The sequence below is a fragment of the Cavia porcellus genome, unplaced genomic scaffold (assembly GCF_034190915.1).
Source record: "Cavia porcellus strain 051 isolate PalLab524CR breed Dunkin Hartley unplaced genomic scaffold, mCavPor4.1 scaffold_27, whole genome shotgun sequence".
NCBI classification, from domain to species: Eukaryota; Metazoa; Chordata; class Mammalia; order Rodentia; family Caviidae; genus Cavia; species Cavia porcellus.
Window position 1 is genome coordinate 31,068,617 of NW_026947510.1, and position 27,276 is coordinate 31,095,892.

At 34.3% G+C, this 27,276-nt stretch overlaps 1 protein-coding gene and 1 pseudogene across 2 annotated transcripts in view; one reads left to right on the top strand and one right to left on the bottom strand.

The window, feature by feature from the left end:
- The window catches only part of LOC100733221 (antigen WC1.1-like), a 100,142-nt gene that overhangs the window by 65,307 nt on the left and 7,559 nt on the right, over positions 1-27,276 (bottom strand). For both annotated transcript variants that reach the window (XM_023564920.2, XM_063238126.1), the window contains exons 2-4: positions 9,193-9,507; positions 4,701-5,006; positions 3,197-3,511 (exon numbers count right to left, since the gene is read on the bottom strand). In XM_023564920.2, coding sequence (XP_023420688.2) covers positions 3,197-3,511; positions 4,701-5,006; positions 9,193-9,507 — 936 coding nt within the window. The remainder of the gene's footprint in view (positions 1-3,196; positions 3,512-4,700; positions 5,007-9,192; positions 9,508-27,276) is intronic.
- On the top strand, positions 15,576-16,437 carry LOC134473532 (ligand-dependent nuclear receptor corepressor-like protein; annotated as a pseudogene).

The following is a 27,276-nucleotide window of genomic DNA, read 5'->3' on the forward strand; positions in this document are numbered from 1 at the left end:
CCCTTCCTCAAGGAAGCCAAAGTCTAGGAACATGAGACTATATCCACAGGCATTATGCTTGCCAATAATAGAAGAGAGAGATCTCAAAGACCCAGCTCACAAAAGCAATATGCACATAGCTTTTTAACATTTTACTCTTGAAACATCTGAGACAAAATGTGCTTGATAATGGAGTTTAGGGCTCCTTAGGTAACATAATTTAAGGCTTCCAAATAGTTCCAGGTGATGTAACCCATCTTGCTCGCACATGTCTATCACTGGCACATTTCCTACATTTTGAATCACATTTAAAGACAATCATTTTTGAATAAGCTCAAGATAATCAAAATAGTGAAGATAAAAACTTACAAGCTATTACTCAGGAAATGTTGTCTGACACAGGCAGATATGCTGATTTAAAGGTTCAATCATTTGCCCTTCCTTTCTCTTCACACAGTGCAAATAATAGCATGGATTTCTGTCCCAGAAGATGGTACAGCCAATAAGTCATTTGTCTAGATACTTCAAGGTCCTACAGAAACTTATTTCTAGGTTATAGCTAGGTGGAAAGAAGTTATAAATAGACATATTTCTTATGACAATGCAGCTAAAATATTTTTGTCAACTAGCATATGAGAATGCCAAAGAGGAGTGAAAATGAGTTTTATATTCAGTGCCTCATACGAGTTATCAACTTCATACAAGCATGCCAAAATTACTCATTCTACCACTCACACTTCTGCACTGATGGCATAGGCTATACCCCAACATCTTTCCCAGAAGCCTGATATGATCAAATGTTTGAATTGTGGCAATCAAGGACACACTGGCTGACTCTACCTGGAGTGTATAAAGGCACCAAGTCCTCCAGCTATGCATAATATGATTAGGCCAGCATCAAATCTATCAGGTACTCTGTGCCTTTATTGCATGTGAGTTTTTTTTCCTGGGCAAAAGATTGTAGGTCGAGGTTTCATAAGGATGGCAAACCCTGCTCCAGGGAAACAGAGAATTGGCCCTTCCCTGGGGTCAGCCATAAACTCAGGAGATGGTATCAAACAGTGTCCTTCTATGCACATTTGAACTAGTTACACCTTCTCCAAACCAAGCAAACATCAGTTCTTTGCTGGGATGAGTACAAGGTGTGACATTCAATCCTTCTTGCAAGAAACCACCCAGAGTGCAACATTAGATTTACCAGAAGCTCCCAGAATTCATTTGGCAAGGGAGAGAACATTTTTAACTCTCATTGGAATGTATGGGCCACTGCCAGAAGGGACTATAGAATTAGTCGTGGAAAATAAATCTAAATTACTAAAGGACTTACTGCAATTCCTACTATAATAAGTAGTGATTGTCATCAAGAAATATCAGTTGTGATGTGCTCCACCAACATATGGATAATTGAACCAAATTCTCTGACTTTAGTTTTTCCAATAATCAATTTAACTCCTGTTCTCTACACCTCAATCATGTCTGGTACCAATAAGTATCTGAGCAGGTCAATTTGTTTTTCTCAAGCTGTTAGTGCTCCTAGACCTACTTTCATAATTAAATTAAATGGAAAATATTTTATTAGACTGATTGATACAAGAGCTGCTATCACTATAGTCAGTAGCCAATCTTGGCCATCTGCTTAGCTGACTAGACCTGTCTCCACGTCCTTGATAGACTTAGGCTGCCCTCAGTCTGTATTACAGAGTGCCATTCCACTTCCATATATTGTGGGCAGACAGGCATTATAACACTATTTTTAAATTTCCATCAATTTATGGGGAAGAGACCCTATAAAAGAGTGGAGCCATGTCCTAGTTACATCTGCTCCTCAGAAGAGCATATAGTCTACTAACAAAAGAAAGGCTAAGATGGAAAGTCAAGAAAACAAAGATTTGAGTAAGAACTTACATGGCTGTACACTTCCACTTGAGCCTTTAATAAAACAAGGTAGATATGGAATTGTATATGAGTCAAATTTGTAGCAGGGGTCATTGGCACTTCTCTGCCTATTTTTGCACTGCCAATTCAATGGAAAACTACAGAGCTTAAATGGGTTCCTCAGTGGCCCCTAACCAGGAGAAGTTAATGATCTTATTGACAATAGTAGAAGAGTAGCTACAATTAATGATTTATTTATCTTTTGCTAGCATTTTATTATAAGATATACAGTAGCTCTGAGTAAATATTTAATAACATTTCTTCAATGAAACTTTTTCCCTCACAGCTCTATTCTACTCTGTCCTTCAATAGAATCCCTCTTTCAACTCCTTCTACCTTTTAGCAACAATATGTTCCCAAAAATATACATATGGATTTATCCATATTACTCCTGGGTCTTCAGTGATGTTGAGAGCATAGTTACATGCATTTTGACAGTTCCTGTTGCCAACACAATATTTAATAATGGCTTTTCCACAGATCCTCAGAATTATGTTTGCCCATTTATTGATATTATTTTGAAACAATTCTCCATATGAATGTTTTTAATCTTACTGAATCCATCAAGTAGAATCTACATTATCTCATAATATTTATATGTTAAGGTTTTATTACATTTCTCCTTGATATACCAGCACATGGTTAAATGTCAGTGCCAAGCATAGATATATAATTTATTTGTAGAAGAAAAATAAAAACCATAAAGCCATTTCAGTAGCTGATTCAAGAATTTGAGACTCATAAATATGTAAAGAATATGTAATTTACAGCTCTGCAAGCTATAAATACTGAATGTACAAGCTCTAAAAACAAGACTAAATATAACAATGAATTCATGGATCACTGGAGAGTTGTATGTCACCTTTCTTCTTATGCACCTGAAACCCAGGTGCCAAACAATGTCTCACAGTATAACTCTTGAATCGTAAAATTCCACTAAAAAAAAAAAAAAAAAAAAAAAAAAAAAAAAGGTGTCCTATACTCACAGACCCCTTACTGTAGAGAGTGTGTGCCTATACTTGCAGGTATTTACTCATGTACAGGTTAAATTTCAAAAATAAAATTATGAAGGCTGATTATAATTTATAAGACATCATAATTAACTTTAAGACCACTAAAATGGAGCTTCAAACATTAGAGAATTAATATGTGGGAAACAAGTAAAGTCCACCATATCAGTGTATCTGAATAATCATGTTTTATGGATGGACTTCCAAGAACTTCCATATATGAATTCATGCAACTTTCCATTCTCCTACAGTGTACAGTGCATGGACTATACCTGAACAGATGACACCTGCATCTTCACTATGAAGGCAGTAAGCCTTGCCCCAGCCCTGGGAAGGACACATCCGTACATGAGGCTCCTCGCCTGTGCAGCTCAGATGGCTGAGGAAGATGGGTCCTGATCCAGATGAGAAGTATGCAGACATTGTAACACCAAGTGCTTCTCCACAAACCAACTGCCTGCACACCACATCAGCATCCCTCTTGTCCCAGTCGTTATCACAGATGGTGCCCCAGGTGTCATTGTGAAGAATCTCCACTCTTCCCACACAGCGATGACCCCCATCCACCAAGCGGAGTTGTGGGCTCTCTGAGGAAAGAGAATCATATCAATTGGTGCTTTTATAAAGGAAATTAGGTTGATTTTCTGGTCTCTTGGGAAACAAGCATTCGTTTTCTGGTATTCACATTAAGGCTGCAGAACCTGCTGGGTCAGACAAGAAGCCACTGCTCCAAGCCAGCAGATGTGTGCAGTCCCACAGAAATAAATGTTATGAGTGATGACAAATGGATTTGAAAAACAATTAGTGGAACTAATTTGAAAATAACCTAATGAATAACCTGATGTAGGCAGTGGTAAATGTTCCTACCAAAATTTTGTCACAGAGTTCTATGAGGATATGCAAAAAATAATTTGGAAATTTCATTGTACAATCTATGCTGAGTGGAGTACATTCCACTGAATGAATCCTTAGAGACACTATATTTGTATAGCCTCTGAATTCATTTCTTATAAACCACTTACTGCCATTTACAAGGGTTGAGTTCAGATATTTGTATAGTCAGCACATTGACCACAACTTGCATAATGCAAACACAGTTTAATCTTCTCAGAGGTTGGGAAATACATCTGGTTTAATTCATATTTCATATAAAATTTTCAGTACTCAACAATACATCAGATATTATGTACAAATAGAACATCACAAAACAGCAACATTTTAAAAGAAGATTAAACAAGGCATAAACATACAACATAAAGATGTTGGAGTTAGTAGACAAAAAGCTTAAATATCACCAAAGTATATAGGAAGAAATAGAACTAACAGTAAATGTATTTAAAACATGAAAGCCAATTTTCACATCAAGTTGCTAAAAAATCAAACAAATCATTTCTATTTGAAAATAAAGCATTTTGAGGATAAAATTAAGGGACACAGTGATAGAATTTACTGACTTAGTAACAGAATCACTGATAAACACAACAAACGCACTGAAAATCAAATGGTGTAAGACAGAACTGGGACATATAAAAGTGGTCATCTGAGCAAAGAGACAGCAGAAAAGTAGCAGAAAGCAGAGCAAATGACAGGGAATGGAAGAGGATGAAAGACAGAAGATGGGAGGAAGTGTTTAAGAAACATGAGGAACACAGAGATGAGAGAGGGAGAGAGAGAGAGAGAGAGAGAGAGAGAGAGAGAGAGAGAGAGTATGTATGGTAAATATGGCATTTGAATACTATGCAGAGTGGCTAAAGTTCTGCTGTCCATGAGTCTCACCTGCACAGACAACTTCAACACCTCCACCATGCTGGCAGCTGCTTCCAGGACAGGGCACTCTAGGGCACAACCAGACCTCAGGCTCCTGGCCCTCACACTGGAACTCTTCATTCCACACCAGTTCACTGGTATTTCTGGACAAGTTTCCAAGAACAGACAAAGCCTCGCTACACCCCAGCTCTACACAGATGACCTGGGCAGTGGGGAATGTGAAGTTCACATCAGACACCAGAATCCAGCCTCTTCCAGAGTTCACTTCCACTCTTCCAGAGCAAAGTCCATAACTTCCACCCAGACGTACAAATCCTGAGGAAAATAAAAACGTAAGTGTACTTGATCCAGGCTTAGAATCTCTAAATGATATGTTAGAGTGTCCATTGTTAGAGCTTTTTTTTTCCCCAGGGTTGGTTCATATGGGAAATGGATGGAAACTTATTAAAATTAGAGCCACAAGGGAAAGTGTTTGATGATAAATTCAGGAAGAATTTTCAGAGTCAGTTCAGAATTTTTCATCCTGTGAGAGGAACATCAGAATTCTAATCATTTGGTGCCTTTGATATCAAAGCACATATTGATCTACCATTCATCTATGCACCTATCTAAAAATTATTTTCCTTTTTTCTAAGATATGTATTCTGCAAGTGAATTTGAGCTAAAGTTACAATAACAACAAAAAGATTAGGCTTAGGTTTTCATTATTTCATCACTAGAATATTTCTGTACCTGCATAATAATGTCAACAATTAACAGTTGACAAAGAATGAAATCTTTTCAGTATCCTTAAACCTCACAATTTACATTATTTTCCCATTTATACATGAGAGTGAGGCCCACAATTTAGAGAGCAAACAAAGCAGAAACCAAGTTTTGACACTAAAATATCTAAGTTGTGTACATTAATCTTTTCATCCAGAAACCAGAAAGAATTTTGAGAAACTGCATCAGAAGCAACAAATCACCTTGAGTTTTCATTTTCTTCATTGTTGATAGTTTATTATAAGTAAATTGTCACTTTTAAGTCAAATTTAAAGAAACCAGGAAACACTTAGGGAAGATGCTTAGGAAGCAATTTCAAGAATGGATTCAGAATCCAAGGAGATATCTGACTACAACGTGAACTGTTGAGTAACAAAAGATGTTAATACTTAAGTAAAGTAGTAATTGTCTTTCCAAGAGAAAAGTGTCCAATATTTTGTTCTCTAACAAGGCAGAAATATGAGATGAACATAAAATGTATAGGTTTATTTTCTTAAGACAATGCTCTTTGAAATTCTAATTGGATGTGCTCCTACTTCTGCAGCTACAGCTCCCCTGGCTGCTCTGGTTTCCGCCCAGGTACAGCTACACATTAGGGGCCCATGCAAGATCACCACCAAAAATCGCCAGTCATGGAGGACCTGACTTCAGTCTACCCATTTATATTTCATATTTTCATTACATGTTGCACTTTTGTAGCTAACAAAAAGAGTGATAGATTGAATAAACTGAGATAGAATGTCATTTTATTTTTCTTTGTATTCATGTTCTTTTTCTTTACCTTTTTTTTTTTTTTCATATTGGTAATTGAATCAGAGCCTTCCTATTGAGTCACATTCCTAGCTCTATAGTTTTGGTTATTAACCGAGAGACAGAGTCTTTCTATGTTACCCAGGCTAAATGTGAATTTGAGAATGTACTGGGATTTGCAGTCACTGGCACTATTCTTTAAACTTCTTTACTAACACACAATTAGAGGCTGTTTTTACAGTCACTCTTCACCTGAGTCCTCAGATCTCTAGTGGATGACTAAAACAGAACAAATCCTTCACATCTTTGTATTGTTTTGTATGTGCCTCTTTTTCTACGTTAGTCTTGAGGCTTGTTCTTGGTTAACCCAGCAATTTTCCATCAAATGGTCCTAGGATTCTACTGTCCTGCCATAAATATGAATGAATTCACACAATCTTGCCCTTCGAGTTATAATTTTCTGAGTCATTATCCCATCTGTTACCCTGGGTTTTAGAAATAACAAATATATATATATATCTTGTGAGAAGGGTCAAAACTAACATAGTGAACCCAACAATTTTAAACCTGCTATCAAAGCTCTGCATGACAGATCCTTGACTTTGATCAATTAGACAATTACTGATGATGCATTTCCCATTCTATGACCTTTATATCACTCCTTTTGTTTCCTGTACAATCCCTTAGTTCTTGCTATCTCCCTGATCTAAGATTAAAGATGCTGACACCTGAGTCTTCACAGTATAAATCCTATGAAGAAATTGTTTCCTGATTTCTCTGACACTTTCTCTCCCAATTTTCAGGGAAAACTGAACTTACACTGATGCTTCCATCTAGTTCCTTGCTTTCTTGCTTTTTCAAGTCAGTCTTCCTGATCTAATATGAAATTTTTGCCTCTCTCTGTCTCTCTCTGCCAATATATATATATATATATATATATATATATATATATATATATATGCAAAATCTACTGAGTACAGAATAGTGTGACTACATTTCATCAAATTACACAGGCAGTCCAATGGACTCATACAGCAAAAGTTAAATGTAAAATACAAAATTATAAGTATTGAAACAAGCTGATATATTTACATAATAACTGACATCAACGTTACTTCAGACAAATAGGGAAAGGATGTCCACAGACCCAGAACATCAAGGAAACATCTTGCTCTGCTGTCCTAAGGATCTTGGTGCACTGTAATTAAAACCTGTAGGTGAGAAAGCCAGACGTGGTAGCTCACGCCTAAAATCCCAGCCATCGGGAGACTGAGGCGGGAAGATTGTTGTGAGTTCAAGACTAGCCTGGGCTACAAAGTGAGCTCAAGGCCAGCCTGAACTGCATAGCAAGATACTGTCTCAGTAAGAGAAAAAAAAAAAAAAAAAAAAAAAACTTGTAGGTGTCTTATGTGAGTTTGGTACATATGAACAGAAGCCTTGCATGGTATGTACCCTTAAAGTCAAAGAAATGCACTTGTGTAAAAGGAGTAATTATTTTTAAAAATGTGATGTTCTCTACCTTTAAATTAGTGAAAAACCAATCTCTGTTTTCACTTCTCTTCTTAGAACTCTTCGTTATTGTATTTCTTGTGTACTATTGTCAATGTCTTTTCATTTTGGTGTCTTTTGGGCATAACATTTAAGATTTGTATGTGTTCCTGAGGACCAAATTACCTATACTCTTGGCTTCTGTCACTTTTGAAAGCTCAGTGGACATTCTCATTAAGGCACTCAATGAAGAAAACAGAATAGTTGTTGGAGATCCCAATTTGGTAAAGATAATAGCAGATTTGGAAATGATGAAAATGATGGAGAGAGAGTGCTGCCTAGGGAACAAATATGAGCTTTCTGAACAGGTTTATTTGTGTAGTAAACAGGTGTTTGAAAGCCATATTGAAAACCATTTCCATAATATATTTTCAAAATATGAGTATTATTTAATTTTTTTTTTTTGTCTTTTTCCTTTTTATCGGTACCAGGGATCGAACTCACGACTGCCTGCTTACAAGGCAGGCGCTTATGCCGCCGAGTTAAATCCCCAGCCCCCTATTTAAAATTTTATAACACACCAGAAACTTCAGTAGGTGCTAAGTAACTCAGGTAAAAATAATGATCATTATTTAATGGGAAATTTTAAGATCTTTGGGAGAAAAGCAGAGATCTCAAATGCATTTCTCTAATTACAGTGAAGCCATTAGAAATAAGCTATACTTGATTTTAGGCAAAATGTAAAGAAGTGGTATTATCACAGATACTATTTTATCTCTCTGCTTATATAGGTACATGAGAATTCCTTTGTATCCAGCTTTGTATTATCTGGAAGTAGGTACTAAGTTTTTTTTTTTTTTTTTTTTTTTTATATAACTCAAAGCTTTACATATTCTTTTAAAAGAAAAATGTACAGAGAAACATTTCTCATGTTGATACAGAAATAATTTATGATTCAGGACCTTTCATTCACAGATCTTTGGCCATTGAAACTGATGTGTGAATTGAAGAAAAAGAAACTTAGAAATTCGCAATAATCTGTAAATTTTCCTGTGCCTGATTAACCCTGCTCCTATCACTAAGCGACTCCTAAGTTTTAAACATTGTTTCCTTCTATACACACAGAAACATGCAATGCAAATGGATCATGTACAGGCTTCTCCTCAGACGTTATTTTACCAATTTGATCGTATGCATGGTAATTTATCAATGTTATGAATTATATGTAAATTACAGAAATAAAATTATGAAGTTTGATTTTAATTGGTAAGACACTAGAATGAACTATCTTGCTAGATAAGATAATCTAAGTGGGAAAAAAAAAGTTCAAGCCTTAAGGGCAGTGAAGCCCATCACCATCAGACATGTAAGTACTCATGCTTTATGGATGGACCTCTTAGCCCTGCAATGCCCACACACATTTCCTATTATAAGAACAGACACGTATATTCCTGGAACTGTCTATCCATCCTCCTCTTGGATTAATTACAAACCATACCTGAGCAGATGACTCCTGCAGCTGGCCATCCGGTACAGTTGAGCTGATCCCAGCTCCAGGAGGGGCACTGCCACAAATGGGTCTCGTCTCCTGTGCAGCCTGGGTCATTAAGATGGATGGAGTCTGGTCTGGACCCAAAGTAACCATTGAGTGTGGCAGAGGTAGCCTCTCCACAGCCAATCTGTCTGCACACCACGTGGGCTTCACTCATGCTCCATTTGTCATCACAGATGGTGGCCCATGAGCCCTGGTGAAGAATCTCCACTCTTCCCACACAGCGATGGCCCCCCTCTGCCAGATGCAGCTGTGGGATTCCTAATGAGAGAGCATCGTGACAATGGTCAGATTTGTAAAGAAAATCAGACAAGCTTGTTGTTTATTGTGGGTCACTCAACGAAGCAGTAGGTACACTCCACATTCAGTTTGTGGAGGCTGTTGGGTAAGACAGAGTCCTGATCCAGGCTTCAGATAGTCTGGACTCCCACAGAAATAAAAATGACCACAGAAGATTTGTATGATTGAAAATTAAGAAATCAAACTAAGCTGAAAATAATCTGGTGAACAGTCTCAAGGAAAATTTCCTAACAGAGTTAAAATTTCTCTTAAAGTATTCTTTAGACCATGTGAGAAAGATACATTGAAAATGTCAGAATCCCTGTCCTCAGTACAGCGTCATTCAACGAATGAGGTCTTAGAGACTTTTGAATGGGTGAGCACCTGAAATGATTTCTTAAAATACCCTCACACTCTCATGCCACTGACCAAGATGTTAGAAGGATTTAGAGGAGAAAAATGAAGTTTAGAAACTTAGGTGAGATAATCAGAAGCTTACCAGAGTAATTCAGAACTAATCTTTTTTGTACACCCATTCAAAGCTGAAAAATTATTTGATGATGAGACAGCCCATGATTTACCCACAGACATTATTCCTAACTTTCAATTTTCACTTATGGATACCTACTTTCAATGTATATTTCTCTTCTTGGAGCAGATCCAGCAATCACAGATAGGAGACAGTGTCAAATATTATTAAGAATGGCAATATTTAATGAGAAATCATAGGAAGTTGATTGTTTCCTTAAACACATCTACTGATTACTTTGGCTTTCTGCCAAGTCTTATTATTGTTCAAGGATTGGAGTTTCTTTTTCTTTTGATGCTAAGTTATATGTTTCAAATTCTATATCAGAATACATATGGGTTAGGTTTCCAATATGAGCACAGTTCAGCAGAAGATTTGAGTATAACCATTTTAGCATTAGTCTGTTTTCCATGAATGGCTGTTTTTTGGGGACAATCAAGCTCCTTCACACTGAACTACTTAGTGATTTTTACTTTATTTTTATTTTGAAACAGTATCTCAGTAAATTGCTTAAATTAACTTTTTAAACCCCGATTTGTGATCCTTCTGTCTTAGATTCCAAAATGTCTGGGATGATAGGTGTGAACCACTTTCCTATGAATAGTATGTTGTTTTCATATATGAACAAATCATTCAGGTAGAATAATGTCAATATACATTATTCAAACCAATGATAAAGGCAGAGAATAAAACCTAGATCTTCTGTTACCATGGAAAGGAAGGAGTTTAAAGCAGTTCACAAAGCTCTCACTGAGTACAACTAAAGACATTGGAAATGTAAAACTATTAAAGTTATTGCATTTTATTTCCACAGAAGAGAATGTACATGCTAACATTTCAAAAATTTTCAGTTATTAACCAGAGCTTTCCATGTTATTTTTCTCTAAGAGAAATCCTTGATTCTGCTCAAGGGTTAATGGCTCACAATCTGGTTTTGTCAAGCTGAGGACTGCATTAGGACACAGCAGCCACTCTCATTATGTTTAGTTGCACTAAAGTAAGGTTAGTTTGAGTGTAGAAAGATGTTGCCTATTCACAGCAGTGCTGCAATATCTTGTTCTATGGGGTGAATGTTAGGATGCCTGCCTGAGCATCTGGATATGAGCAGAACTCTTTCTAGGTCTGACCACTCTCAAGGATATTCTCTCTCTGAAATGTTTATCTGAATGGAACAGATGTCTTCAGCCTTTAGGTACTTGGTCAGCTGCAAAAAGCTGCAAATTTTCTATTACTGGTTATATTATCTGAATTTTGTACAGCCTAAAATTTCATTCTTTGGGGTATCGACATATCAGCTTCATTTGTTGAAGGAATATTATCCTCTCTCTCACTCATGTGTGTCATTCACCCCAATGTTCACACACATTTTGGCTGCTTCACTAATAGTTGCAGCATGACCCCAGAAGTCCCTGAGATTATGCAGGTATTTGTGCCTATGTATGTCCAGTCTTCATGCCCAAGGTGCTATGTTCATCATTAGTACTATGACATTGCACAACTGAGTATGGAGCAAGGCTATTTGTTGGCTAGTAAGCACAGAAGTTGGCCTTCAAATTAATTGCTATACTGGTTAAATATAATTCTGCACAGTTCCTCATGTTGCTCAGCACAGTTTCTGTGATGAACCTTATAGAAAAGAGCTGGTGTAAGGTGGAGACACATCTTCCTACTGCATTGGAATTTTATTCTAGCCTACATCACCTGTAGCTTCTTTGCAGCAAGTTTGTACCATGAATTTGCACAGCAGAATCATCTCTTAACAACGTGGACCTTATTACACTACAAATGTTCCACTGGCCTTCACAAACTGCAGATTCCAGGTGGATGATAGCATTGCAGCATCAGTAGACACTGAACTGCCCATTCTATTCTTCCTTTACTTTGAGGTTTCCCATCAGGGAAAGGAAAAATATCTTCTTGGAGAAGAAAAGGAAAGTAGACATCCAGCTCTGGCAAAGTGCCATGATTGGTCACTTCCAGTAACACTGCCCAGATCCAACAAACATTCTCCCAGTGCTTGACCATATTGAGATTGAGGCAACAAGACCTACCTCACTCCAGGGAGAGGCTTGTGGGGATGGACTACTCTTTCTAGGTAGTATTCTTGTTCTCACTGAACAACACAGCATCTGTGAATTTGAGTAGTTCAGTCTTTGTTTTGTCTTCTAGTACTTAAATTGTAGCAATACACAGAATAGTCTTAAAGTAAACTTAGAATTAACGCACCACCTAATAGTGAAATAGAATTATCCTCAGGCTAAATGAAAATTGTCAATGCAGTTACATGTGGGAAAGAAAAGAGCAAAAAACCCAAGTAAGATGGTGGAAAAAGGAAGAATGAGTATAATTAATGTAAGCTATGTATTTGCATGGAGATGTCATAAAAATATATATGACCTATACATATTGCTAACTTTTTAAGCCGATGTAGTATAACTTAAATAAATATTTCTTTAAAGGGTGCTTGAAATCACATGCTCACAACCTTAATCATCTTCCAGGGAAGAACATACCTCACCTAATGGCCAATAATGTCTGAAACTGACCAGTAGTGACTATTATGAAAAACTCTTGAACTTAGAATTTAAAATAGCTCTTGTAAGGAGTCTCAATGATTTTTAAGAACATGGAGACATGATTTGGTACCCTAATGTTAAATATGTAGAGAGAAATGACAGCAGATAAAAACCCCACAAAACTCAAAAAGCATATATCCTTCAGCTGAAAGTCACATTAATTGAAAGTAAAAACAATTAGAGTCTTCTGGAAAAATGGTAAAAGGATGAGCAATAACAAACAAAGTTCTCCAAGATTTGAAATCCAGATACTGGATAACAATGCGGCGAATAAAAAGAGGGAGGTGGTTCTTCAGAACTCTGATAGGAAAATTCGAGCCTACAGAGAAGTTGAGTCACACAACACAGAAAGAGGAAAGGGAAGTCTATACTTTATCCCCAGCTCTTGAATCCTGAGAAAGGAAGAGTGTGTTGACAAAGAAAGTGAAAGTAGAAGACTTCAGAAACATTCAGAGAGAAACACAGCAGTGACATGGCCCAGTAGATGCTCTCTGGTACAGAAACTGGTGATTCCAGTACAACCAAATGTCTTATCTTCCTAAAGAAAGTGTTTAGATTGCATTATAGGGAAGGGATGACTGAACCTGTGATTTAGAGCAGTCTGAGGTTGGCATCAAATTAAGTCTACCACTGCTACCACAGTGACTAGGTGAGGTACAGCAATGATAGACATCTGCCATCAGGAAATCTTGGGTAGGCTGATTAGAAATCCGAGAAGGGTTTAAATTACTTGACTCAGACTGCACTCTAATGATCACAAACCAGGCTCAGCTGAATACCTGCAGATTTCAAAGTTTCATAATTTCTTCCCTCACTCTAAGCCTAATAACTGCTTGCTGGTGACTGTATCCAACATGAATTTTGGATCTGATTGACTTTTTTTCCACCAGTGTGAGCACTAATATTCTTGAATTGGACATTGCTCCCAAACTGTAGACCTTGGAAGAAAAATCACACATTTGAGAGAATTTTTTTCTTTTTGTTTTTGGAATTATTGTTTTTGGTTGTTTGCTTGATGCATTTTTCTTTCTTTCTTTCTTTCTTTCTTTCATTCTTTCTTTTTTCTTTCTTTCTATTTCTTATTTCTTTCTGTTTTACTTTTTCTGGTGAATGTGAGCATAGTTGTGCTGTGTACTTGTGTGTGTATTTTCATATTGGTTCTTCTACTTTTCTCTTCTTTCTTTCCCTCCACTCCTCTTTACTATTCCTTTGGGGTTTGGAAATTTTCCTTTGTCTTTCTTATGTGCTTCTTGTCTTCTTTTCTATGTTTTCCTTCTCTCTTTTTAATGTTTCCCTCTTTACTTGCTTTTCTCTTTTCTTACTTTCAATACAACTTCTTTTTCTTGTTTTCTTTTAGCTTCTACTTCTTACAAGTTTTTCTCTTACTTTTATCCGGTTTTATAAACATTGTTCTGCTCTTCAGTTAGATATTTGTTCCAGTGCTGTATATGCCTCTTGCATCACAGAGTTTAAGTTTACAAAGATTTCCTGCTTCACTACTCCCTTTAAAGTCCCTTATATTTAATAGTACCACCACAAGCATTGCTAATCTTTTAATAGTTTGCTACAACTGTAAAATAATCACCTAATAGTTTTCTAACATTACCAGGGATATAGTAGTTGCATTTAGTATATATTAAATGTAACTCAAATCCTGGGTTGTTAATATTTACTTAAGAACTGCCAATTTCTTCTGTAGAATTATGAGTGCTCAATTTGTCTGGTATTTTAATATGTATTTTTGTCTTGAATGACAATATTAAAACCAATTTATTTGATATTAACAGAATTGCATAATTGTTGCTGTTTCTTTTTCAGAAGTTCAAGAAAAGTACAATGCACTTCAGAAAACCTTGCTTGATGAGCAAACTACTCTCCATCTTCTGCTCTCAAATTAACCAAAGTGATCAGCTCTTGGGGCTGTAGGTAATATTGTTAACCATACACAAATTGTTTCACAGAGAAGCACCTAAAGAAATCTCTATATTACCAGTGAAGTCCTTAGACTATAAGAATTCACAATCCTCAGCACAAGACCATACAAAAACAATAGAAATGTGAGAAAAAAGGGAAAAAATCTTTCAAAAGACTCAAGTACCCTTAACCCAATCCAGGTGACACCAAGAGGCAGAACAACACAAACCATAAAGCCAATTTACTTGAAAGAATAGCAGAGGTTAGAAAATAGCCCAAATTGGACCATTAAACCAAAAGATTCAGAATGCTTTCATAGACAGAAACAAAAAGCTGCTTGAGTGAAACAAAATAATACAAACATGAATAAGCTATTCAGCAAAGCATCAGAGTCTGTGAAAAGACTTTGAGTCTGTCAAAAATCCCAGATAATAAGAATCATATTGAACGAATGTCAAGCAAAACCAATGTTAGTATAAATTTTAACACTAGAAGACAAGGATGTCTTGAAAGAAAAACTAATAACAGACACATAAAAAGATAAGAAGATATGAAAAATGAATCCATTTTTCTGCAAGATGATGCAAAGAAAAATAAACTAAGAATAATTGGAACAATAAAAAAATCAGAAAACACAAACATTAATAATTTTACAAAATTAACAATCACCTTTCAGCAGGCAGGGTTTGGCAGGCTGTGGCTGAGCCAGAGGCCAGAGGAGGGTGCAGGAAGACAGGCTGGTCTTGTTGAATGCACAAACACCCCTCTTCTCCCCAATGGGGGCCAGCCTGCCGAGGTTGCTGGGCTCCCAGACCTGTGCCGTGTGTGTTAGATCTCTCCCCAGGGACCCCGAAGTGCTGGTGGGTCTGGGGCTGCAGGAGGACCTGCTAGGGACAAGGTGCAGCAGACCTGTCTCTGAAGGGGAAAGAAGGGTACACCCAACTCTATCCTCTGGTTCTTAGTGGAAGCAGCTGTGGAGGTGTGGTGTGTACCCTTTTAAGAAGGAGCAGCTAGAACTCTGGCAGTTGAGATTTGAAGTCCTTCCTCCCTGTTTAGAAGTCTGAACAGATTGAGGGTGGTGTTGCCTTGGCAATGCACTTCACCTTCTCTCAGAGCCAAGGGCTCTGGTCCTATCTTACTGTTTCATTGAATACAATTCAAGGCTGCCTATTGTCACTACTCATTTTCTGCTTCATAATGGATGTCCACCAAGATTGTAAGGTTTAAGAGTTTTATAGAAGGGCTTTATGGATCATGGCTAACAAGAGACCTCAGTTTATTTGAAGACTGTACCAGAAGAGCTGATTGATTGATATATAGATGAAAAATAATCATTTTGTACAGATATACAGTCAGTGTTTGTATACTGTCTCTTGATTCTTTGCAGTCCACACACAGAGGAGCTGTCGTATCAGGCCCCGTCCAACACTGTTAAGATTGAATGTCAAGCAGAATATTATCTAAATGTATGCTTTTAAAAGAAAGATCTTCCTCAGAACTTTGATCCTAAGATAGTTGTTCAGGAACTAATGAAAAAGATGATATGTCAGTTTGCAATTGGGTACATCTCAAAAAGTGGTAAAATTCCAGAGAACAGAAACAGTTGGACCAAGTTTCTTATGTAAAAGTATTCAGATGAATCAAGCAGAAAATTAATTTTAGGAAGATCAGGAAGGCCCCTTAGATATCATTGTGAATTTAAAGGGAGAATGAAATACTTAGCAAGTAGATGGAATGTTAGATCTCTCTATGAAGAAAACCAGCATAAAATATGAAGAGTCACCAATAGGTGATCCTGCTGAAAATCAATGATTGGAAGATCACACAGAAACAGAGGGGATTATGTGGAAAGAAGTTCTGAGTTTGCAGATGGTTCACTGTCAGAAACTTTGAAAGACGTTCAGTCTGGAACACTGGACATAAACCGAGCAGGCGTACTCTATGGTACACCTCAAAAAAAGTTACTTATCCACTTGAAAACCTTACCAGCAGGGAAGCCTGCATCTTTCAAAAATAAAACTTGAAATTTCAATGATATTTACAAATATAAAGACAGTAAAGAAATGTACAGTACTACAAAAGGTAGCATTGTGGGCAAGAGCTCAAGCAGACAGCACAGAAAAAAAAAATAAATCCAATCAACTTGAAACCTCAAAATCAAAATTGCTGGAAGCTTTTTACCTCCATCAGTCATCTCTACAGAATATGGTTACTCAATTTAAAGAAAAAAATCAAAGCCTTCCATATGAAACCTCAAATCTTACTGAACAATTAGAAATTCCTCAGCTATATTTAAGGTCTGTTTCAATATCACATCCTGATGGTTTTGGTCTGCTGGATGTTATATACCAAGTTTACAAAAACTCTTCAGTACTAGAATGATAAGCTCTCAATTCAATAACTGAAAAATATGCTCCCTAAAATAAAATGTTCTTGGCTTGTCACATTCTCAAGTGTTGACTCTTATTTTATACATGAGAATATCTCTCTTTTGTGTCTTAATTCTAAAAAAGGAACGTTTGATGGAACCTCTGCAAACAGTGAAGGTGGATTGGATCGAAAAGACAGGAGGCAATGTGGGAAAAAACTTGGCTGCTATCTTCAGTATGATTATAAAATAATGGAAGAAGCTATTGAAATGGCTATGAGTGGGAAAACAAGTGTTCTCACTGCACAGGGAATTTAAGGGACATCTCACAGCACTTTAGAATACAAGATAAAAGAACTGGAACACTGAAGACTCCTCCAAAGAAGATACTTGATTACCAGACACTGGATTATAAAATATGACAGATTTAGCCTGTGTACATTACTTGTTAGGAAAGTGTGTGTGTGTGTGTGTGTGTGTGTGTGTGTGTGTGTGTGTTTGTAGGCATGTTTGTGTGTATGTGTCCAAGTATGTATTTTTGTGTCTACAAACAGATGTGTGGAAATTACAGATGCTCACTATGATAGGCGACATAAAATTTTGCATTTCAAAAAACACTTACCTGTCTTTTGAAAAAAAAAATTTTATTTGGACTCTGGACATGTTCATATAGTTGTTTACTTAATTCTGGTCATGTGTGTTAAACCTGGTATAAATAGCAGAAAAAAGATTCAGATTTTTTTAGTTATCAATAGCACAAAGCTTGGGAAAACAAGTAATTGGAAACTTAAACGGTTTTATTGGCAAAAGAACATTGTAACAATTCAGTTGATCCATCTTGTAATGGAAATATGATATTAATAATTTATAAACATTTTTATAGTACAAATCAAAGTTTAATTATGTAGCTAGCCCCTTAAGAAAAAAAAAACAATATATACAGTGTTAATGCACTACACTACATTCTATGAAATAATAAGTGCACTCAAGTGCATGCATTAGGAATAGAAAAGAAGACATTAAAGGTACATGTAATGAAATTCAATAGATAGTAGTTGATTTAGCAGGAAGTTGGTGTTTCTAAGGTTTATGCTTTTTTTAAAAAAACAGACACATAGTTAACCCCAGCATCTACATAAGCTTTCAATGTGAGATGTAATATTAACATCAAATGCAATTTAATAAGGAAAATAATTTAATTTTATTTTTCATCTGAACAAAGGTAATGAGTAAGGTTAGAAAGGAAATTTCTAATCTTAAGATTAGAAATTTCTAACCTTAAATTAAGTTGGAATGCAACTTAATAGCATGTTTAAAATGTGCACAGAAAATGTTCGAGAATGATAATTTTAGTTTAAATATGCTGTTTAGTTGATGTTATGACTACATTAAATTTTCAGGATTGTGACACATTCCTACTATTAAAAAACCTCAGTATAACTTCAATATATTTGTGCTGTGACTTTTCAAATCCTTTGTTTATCAAAACTGAATTGCAGATTTCATTTTAGTGAGTGATACATTTTCATTTTGCTATGACCAAATTTGCAGTCTATTCAGGGTCTTCAATAGATTTGCAGATGTTTAACATTGAAGCTATTTTGAAGTTTCAGTAATGTAAACTCTCGACTAATTGGGTAGTCAGAAGCTGGGCAGTGCATTTTAACTTTTACTAGACTCATGGGAGAGGCCATTAAGTTTTAAATAGCAGTTTTAAAATATGGGCTAGAGTATTTATGTTGGTTAGGGAATATGCAGTTTTAGTGGTAAGATGATATAAAGCATATGATTTCATATAAAGAATGGGGATTTGCTTATATACTCAGAATTTTCAAAGTGCTTTCTTTTCTCTGTTAAAATTCAGATTCTTATCATTTTTCTAAACCAGTGTTTCTATGTACAAAATGCATTCTTAAAGCTGAAATTAAAAAAAAATAAGTGCACTTGTCAAATAATTATGTTTCTGTACCTTTGATTGTATGTATTTAATGATCATATTGTATTCATGTAATAGTAAAAATGTGTTCAGCTATAATTTAAAAACTGCATTCATGTAGTTAAAGAAAATACAGAACCACATTTTTGTTTGATTTGTGAGATCTATATTGAAAACTTTTCTGCTGTTGAAAGTTAATTTGCATACTATCATATGAATCCTCTTGCTTACTCTATACTCCCAAGAAAATATGCATATGGATTACAGAACAGCATATGTCAGTGTAATCTTTGTTTTCAAAGAATTAAACCATATATTGTGAGGACCAGAATTTAGATTATTGCATATATTTTTCCTTTCTCTCATTGAAAAACAAAGCTAATGTTTCAAAACAACTTTATCCAAAATTTTACTTGCAAAACTGTAGGCATTTGAATACATTATATAATATTTATATTGAATAGAACTTTTTATTCCTCACACTTTAGTTACATGAATAAATTAACTGATAAATGTATAGTACAGGGAAACTTACACAACAGTTTTATATCATAGAAACGATGACTTGACCAAAAACTTTACAGGATTCATAAATCGGGGATCACTCTTCTATTTGACTTCACAGTGATCAGTAGTTTTACATGTACTATTATTGTTAATTTGTATCATTGTACTATTTGTATTATTTATTTTTGGTCAGAAATAGTAAATGAAAATATTTATACTAGTTCTTAAGTAATGATTAACCCATAATTTTGAAAGAAACAAAATGTTTCTATTATTGAGTTAACTTTTGCACTAAACATACTGGGAATGGCAGGGAAATTTATGGGTTCCTTCTTGCCCATGGTTCTTTATGTTAAACTTTTACAGTAACTAATAAATTTAGTAGCCAGTTACCGTTTGAGAATTTTCTGAAAATCTCCATTTCAGCAGACTTTTAATGCAGGTGAAAGGAACCTTTATGTGCTTTCTATTTATTTGAGTGATCCTCCGATATTTTATATTTTAATAAAAGAAGGACAAGAAAAAGCAGTACCTCTGTTTTTAGAAAACTGTTCAGTGCTCAACTTAGTGATACATACACTACAAAACTACTGTTGGGTAAGGTTGTGTAAAACAATGTCTGGTAGCTAATTACCAGTTTATATTAAATTGTATACTAACTTTAGTGAGACTGATTTTTTTAAGTTGTTTATCATACACATGCTAGTATTTGTTTTTTAACTGTAGTGTTTCCATTGTCACAGTAATTCAGTCAAGCTCTGTGGCTGCCTTGATTTTGACAAATTTTGTTAATATAAACAGATTGCTAGGCAGTTAGTTATATTTATGCATAAATCAATTGCATTATAATTCATGTATTATTTATTGCAGTATTTTCTAATGAATTCATGGATCTGTCTTGTGTGATAAATGTATTGTAATTCTGTTGCTGCTTTGTGTTTTTAAAAATCTAAATCTCATTCTTTGAGTTTACTTGTTCAGTTAACTTGTAAGATTGTAATCTGTAGTAAAGCACTTAAGTTCTTTTCAATTAAATTTACAACACTGTCTTTGTGGTTAATTTTTATCCAGTAAAATGATAAAGAAATTTAAAGAAAAAGTAATGGTAAGAAACTAAAATATAACCAAAGAAATAAAAATACAGATTAGTGAGGCATTAGAATCCTAAATACTATGACCAAAAAAAAAAAAAAATCTGCTGTATGTCACATTAGGGACAAAATCATAAAAGGTATTGGAAACTAAGCTAAACCCATCAGATTTTTCAGCACAGTCCTCTACACAAATATTGTTGCACAGGAGGGCCTGGAATGAAATACTGCAAGTCCTAAAGTAAAATAACTTCCAAAACTCACTTAAATATCCTGAAAATTTATATTTCCACATATATGGAGAAGTAAATAATTTCTGTGACAAGGAGCAACACAAGAAATTTATAATGATCAAACCCGCATTTGAAATACATTTTCAAGGATATCCTACAAGGAATAATGAGGCCACAATTGCCAGTAAGTCCAAAAGAACTAATATATTAGGCAGAGTTAGCAGTGAAACAACAAGGAGGAAATGAAGAAATCAGCAAGAGAAAATAATGCAAGGAGAGCAATAAATCAACAATTTTCAGTAGCAACTCTCAATTCCCCAGTCAAAACACATAGAAATATATTTAATTAAATTTTTTAGTTAATTAAAAAAGAAAAAGATTAAAATACAGAAGTTGCAAAGCAATGTTTCATGTAATAGGATCCTAGAAACCAAAAGAAATGAAAACAAGAAAAAAAGGGATTGAAGTAGTCATTCTGAAGCTGAAGAGATTTAGGATTGCCAAAACAATTCCAGGGAGCAACAGCCAGGTAGAGGCACACACAATGCTGAACTTCAAAGTTATTACAAGTTGCAGTATGTAAAATAGAATGGTGTTAACAAAACCTAGACTCATGAACAAATGTTGCAGAAAGATATTACATAAATAATTATATTCTCATTCATTCATTTCTTTTCACAAATGGGCCACAGCCTTTCACTAGAGGAAATACAGCATCTTTAACAAATATTGCTGGGAAAACTGTTGAAAAATGCCAAAGATTGAATCTAGAATTGCATCTCTTGCCATGCACTGAACTAAAATCAAAATGGATCAAAGATGAAAACATGAGAATAAGAACATTTAATATGGTGAAAGTTAAAAAAATGTAACATACTGGAAGACACAGATATAGGTAACGACTTTCTAAATGAGAACTCCAGTTGCACAAGAAATAATAACAAAAATCAACAAATGGAATAATATCAAATTAAAAAAAAAAAACTTTTCCGACTACTAGAGATGAAGAATTAAAGTCTAGACTATGTAAAGAACTAAAATAATTAGACATCCCAAATATAAAGATGCAATCAAACTGCAAGTATCTGAAAAATTCCTCAGAAGAACAAATACAACTGGCGAACAAATGCATAAAGAAATGTGCACCATTGGTGGCCTTTTGAAAAATTCAAATTAAAACAACTTTGTAATTCTAATCTCACTACCGACAGAATGGCTATCAATAAAAAACGAGTAGCAAATTCTGGTGAGGCAGTAGGTAAAAAGATCTCTTTTTCATTGCTAGTGAAAGAGTATATTGATATAATTGCAATAGAAATAACAATGTGAATATTCCCCAAAAAACTGAAAACAAAAATTCCATTTGATTCAGCTATTCGATTCAGGTATCTTTGCAAAAGAGTAAAAGACAGCATATCCCATTGACATGTGTATACCCATTTTTATAGGAGCATGATTTAAAATTGCTGCATATTGGAAAGAGTCCATGTGTCTATCAATAGATGAATAAAGAAACACAATGTATTTATACACACTAGAATACTACTGTCTAATGATGGATAAACTTGACTCATTTGTAGGAAAATTGACACATCTAGGTACAACAATGATAAGTAAATAAATCTGATGCACAAGTTTAAATATCACATGATTTCTTTATATGAAAAATTCAGCATATAAATAAAGTGTGAAATGAAAGACAAATAATGAGAAAAGAGAGGGAGTAAACATTATTGTACTCCAGCACTACACATCTGAAAGTGCTTCTTTATATAGTATAAATATCATTGCGTTTCTTATATTTTTTGGCCAATTAGTCTGGTTGTTAATCTATATGTGTGATAAATAATGGGTTTAAAAGCTAAATAATTGAAATCGATGCTGGCAAAGTAAAAGAAGGTGAAAGGGAGGGAAAAAAGTCGTGAGTATGCTATGGAAATCTACCAATTCTCTACAATGAATGCAATCATTATGTAGGGTAAACTGTAGTATGAAACTTTAAAAATAATAGATTTTAGAAATAGAACATATCAAACAGAAGAAAAATAATGATATCAAAAGCAGGATATCAGAAGTTCTATATCTGGAGGAGAAAAAAGAATGAAGAAAATATATGTGAAATTTGGTACAGTATTAAAAGAGCAAAAATTTCTGGTTGTTTGTGTTTTCAACGTAGATTTGAGAAGGTTACAGGCCTGTGGGCTTACTCAAAGAGTTAACAGAAAGTTCTCAAACTCACAGAAAGTTTTATACTGACTTTCTTTTCATAGATAGAATAGTCAAATTAAAGCACATCCACCCACATATAGGACAACACCATCTACCTCCAGACAGAAGAAGGAAAGAAAAATTTCAAGTTGACAAAAGAAAAGAAACTGCAATCCGACAATGATATCTCAATTCACTTACTGGTAGATTTTGAATAAGAAATCGTAAAATCCAGGTAAGAATGATATTTAGACAGTATTAAAAGAAAATATAAAATGTCTCAATCAAGAATACTGATTTTAGCTCAATGGCATAAGACCTGCCTGGCAAAACTAGGTTGTGAGTTCAATCCCTGATACCGAAAAAAAAAAAAAAAAGAAATTTTTTGGATGCTGAGGATTTAGCTCAGTGGCATAAGCACCTGCCTTGCAAGTGCACAGTCATGAGTTTGGACCCTGGTACAAAAAAAAAAAAAATTACTGTACTTGTACGGGGTAAAACAGTCTGTTAGAAATTCAGAGAAAGACATTCCAAGATAAAAACTTATACAATATATCTTCCAGAGCTATCAGCCACTATAGGGAGTCACTACAGGGATCACTATAAGGAGTTTTCAAATTGAAAGAAAGAGATCATAAGTTATAAAAAGAAAATATTAGAATTTATAAATCTTACTGGAAACAGTGATTATACTGATGAATTCTGAATTCTCTAACATTTTAAAAGTACTTCAAAAATATACTTTTACTTTGCTAAAACTAACACAATTAAAATAATAATTTAATAAACACACTACTACATAAACAAAATAGAAATATAAGAAGATTCATAAAAATCCAAAATATGGATGTTGAAGCTTAGGTTGCTGGGAAACCAAGCAACCAGCTAACCTCCCTGATAAGTGGCTCTGATGTGGCAGCTGCTGCTGCCCCTACGGGAGAACCACCAGTGACTCCTGGGATCCATGCCATGTTGGAACTTTGGGTGCTGGGAAAAACAAGCAACCAGCCCCCCTCCCTGCTAAGCGGTAGTGAGCCTATGGGCGCATGGGCTGAGAATCAAACATCCCATCTTCCCCGACCTCATTAGCAAATTGGAACCAGAGATCTGAGTGTCTCTTGGGAAGTTGAACACATGCAACATAGCAAATAAGGGGGATTTCCTTCTACCATTACATTAAAGGCAAATATTTTTACCACTGTTTTACTTTATTCTGATTAATAATATTGCTCTATTCAATATTCTGTTTTGGCAAGTTCTAGAATGTTCTGTATTTCATTTTACTTTGCTATACCTGATTGAAATAGCAATGATTTTGAAGATAATGAGATATATAAATTGTACCTATTAATATTATCCTGGTAATCTGTTGTGAAGTTCTGTACCAGTTTCTCTACACTGTCTAAATTGGCTTTGTTCTGTTGTATTTAACTACCTTCAAAATAATAAAAAATTTTCAATATCCAAAATATGGGGAATAATGCAGTACAAGTGCACAGTTTTTTATTAGTATAACTTTCTATTTTTCTTTGTTTCTATATATATGGTCATCTTAATTTTCTTCCTTTTAAAACGTTTGTTTTAATTAACTGACAACATTTTAGGCCTCATAGTAATACAAAGGCAAATCTATAATATATAGGGGAAAATAGTAAGTGGGGAATTAAAACATGTTAGTAGAGTAACTCAGTGGATCACAGTGGAAGTATATACAACAGGACAAAAATTGAAGTACAATAAAGGTAAAAAAAATGTCAGAATGGCTGTAGGAAAGAATACTTGCACTGAAGGTAAACAGATGAAAATATCTCATTCTAAAACATAATGTGATTAAAATGGAATTTTAAAAAAAGACACAGTCATACGATTCATGCAAGAATGTTACCTCACTAATAAGGATACACATAGAATAAAAGTGAAGGGATGGAATATATTTTCCTTCTGAATGAAATTCAAAATTAAGAAAAAAAAGGATTTAGACTGAAATAAAACAGGGTTTTGTTAAAAAGCAGTTGACAAGAGAAAAAAATTCATTATGTAATGATAAAGATTCAATTTAGTCAATTATATATAAAATACTATATTTATATATTGTGTATATATAAACACAATTAAATGCATACAGTTATCTAAAGCAAATATAAATAGTCCTGAATAGAGAAGATTCCAATATAATAATAAGGCTGAGAATTTTTAACAATCTTCTTTTTCAAGTGTTTTTTGATACGTATGCTTGTAGTTGCCTACAATGAATGTAATTATTAATGGACAATTCAATTAGATAGAAAAATAAAGTTATGACCACTTAAAATTCATGCTAGACCTAATGGACCTAACAGATGACTAAGACTATGCTATCCACCAATTGTACAATAATTATTTTTCTCAACATCTCCTGAGTATCTTCCTGGGTAGACTATATAACAACTGAAAAGAAGTAAAAACTTGAAAATTACAATTATATCATACATCTTTTCTGATCATATGTAATAGAATTAAAAATCAATAACAAGAAAAGTTTTAGAAAACATATACCGGGAAATTATTTTTGAATGAACAATTGATCAAAAATAATTAAAGCAATAAAACCATTCTTGGACACAAATTAAAGGTACAAAATATGCTGATATATGGAATAATGTAAAAGCAATACCAAGAAGAAAATTTACAGCATTTAGTGCCTCTATGACAGTAAAGATAATTTTCAGATATCCACGTAATCATTCATCTTAAGGAAACAGAAAAAGGAACTTAACTTATAATTATACTTGAGAAATAACAAAAACCAAAGCTGAAATAAATGAGTACTGGTTAAAATTCAAACACAAATGATCAACAAAACAAAGAGCTATTTTAGCAAAATGTAAGTAAATTTATCAAAGCCTTATACAAAAAAAATAAAAACAGGGAAGATTAAAATAAATAGAGACACAGAGACACAGTGCAATTCAACACAGAAATTCAAAGCATATTTGCAAAATTTTATAGGCAACATTCTGCTAAAGAACTTGATGATATAGAGGAAATATAAAAATCTTTTGACCCATACGCCTTCTCAAGATGGAATCGTGAAAATCTATAAATCTTGAACAGACTGATAACTACTAACCAGTTAAATCAGTAGCAAACTGACTCCCATCACAGTGAAGTGCAGGAACAGATGATTTCAATGATGAATTCTACCAAACATTTAAAATACAACTAGTACTAATTCTTTTTAACTTATTCCAGTGGATAGAGGAGAAGGGAATACTTCCAAAATCATTATCCTAGGCTAGCATCACCAGGATATCAAAATCAGAAAAGGACTCACCAAAAAAGAAAGCTACTGGCCCAGTATGCTTGATGAATGCAGCGGTAAAAGTCTTCAACAAATTTCTAGCAAATTGAGAACATGTTAAAAAGATCCAACAAAAATCTATTAAAATTAGGTAAATAAATGGTAAAAATTACAAATTAAAAATCAATATGTAAAAATTTGTAACGACTGAAATATCAAGAAAGGACTCATTTACACTGTTTACCAAAAAGATTACCTATGAATAAATATAATTTATACAATGAAATATTTCTATAATGAAAATAAAATCATAATAAAAGCAATTAAAAAGGACATATTCACTTAATCTATGCCAAAGGATAAACAATCTTTATGTATGAGAGGAAAACTCAAAAATTTTACAATACTCTGTCTAAGGAAGGCTCCTTGCAAGTTCAAAGCAATCTCCAACAATTTAATGACATTATTCACAGAAGAAGAAAAAAAATTTAATCCTAGAATTCATGCGGAGTTACAAAAATAACCCACAATAGTCAAATATGGTACATAATGACCTGTGATCAAAATAACATGATTTTGAGCAAAAGAACAATGTACTATGGAACTGATTGCTTTACCAGATTTAAAAATGTACCACAATCAAACTTTATAGCAGTGGTGTGAATACAGCCACATAGAAAATGAAGCAGAATGCAGAAGCTAGATAAAATTCACACATGTATAGTCAAATTCAAATCTTCAATAAAGGTGTTTAAAACACTCATAGTGGAAAACATTGTGTCTATAATAAATGTTGTTAGGAATAGTAGATATCTACATGCTAAACTGATTCTCTGCTTTAATGCTAGACTATAGTGCTCTCCAGTTGCAAAAATAAACTCCAAATGGATTAAAGACAGAAACATAAAACCTAGTACTGTGAAACCAGAAGGAAACAGGAAAAAAATGCTTCAAGAATGGGCAGTGTTATTTTGGACAAGACAGTAGAAAACACAAAACAAGCAAAAACAGACAATAAAATCACATCAAATTGAAAAGCTTCTGCAAATAATGGAAACAGTCAACAAAATGAAGATACAATCTACAGAATGGAAGAAAGAGGTATTAAT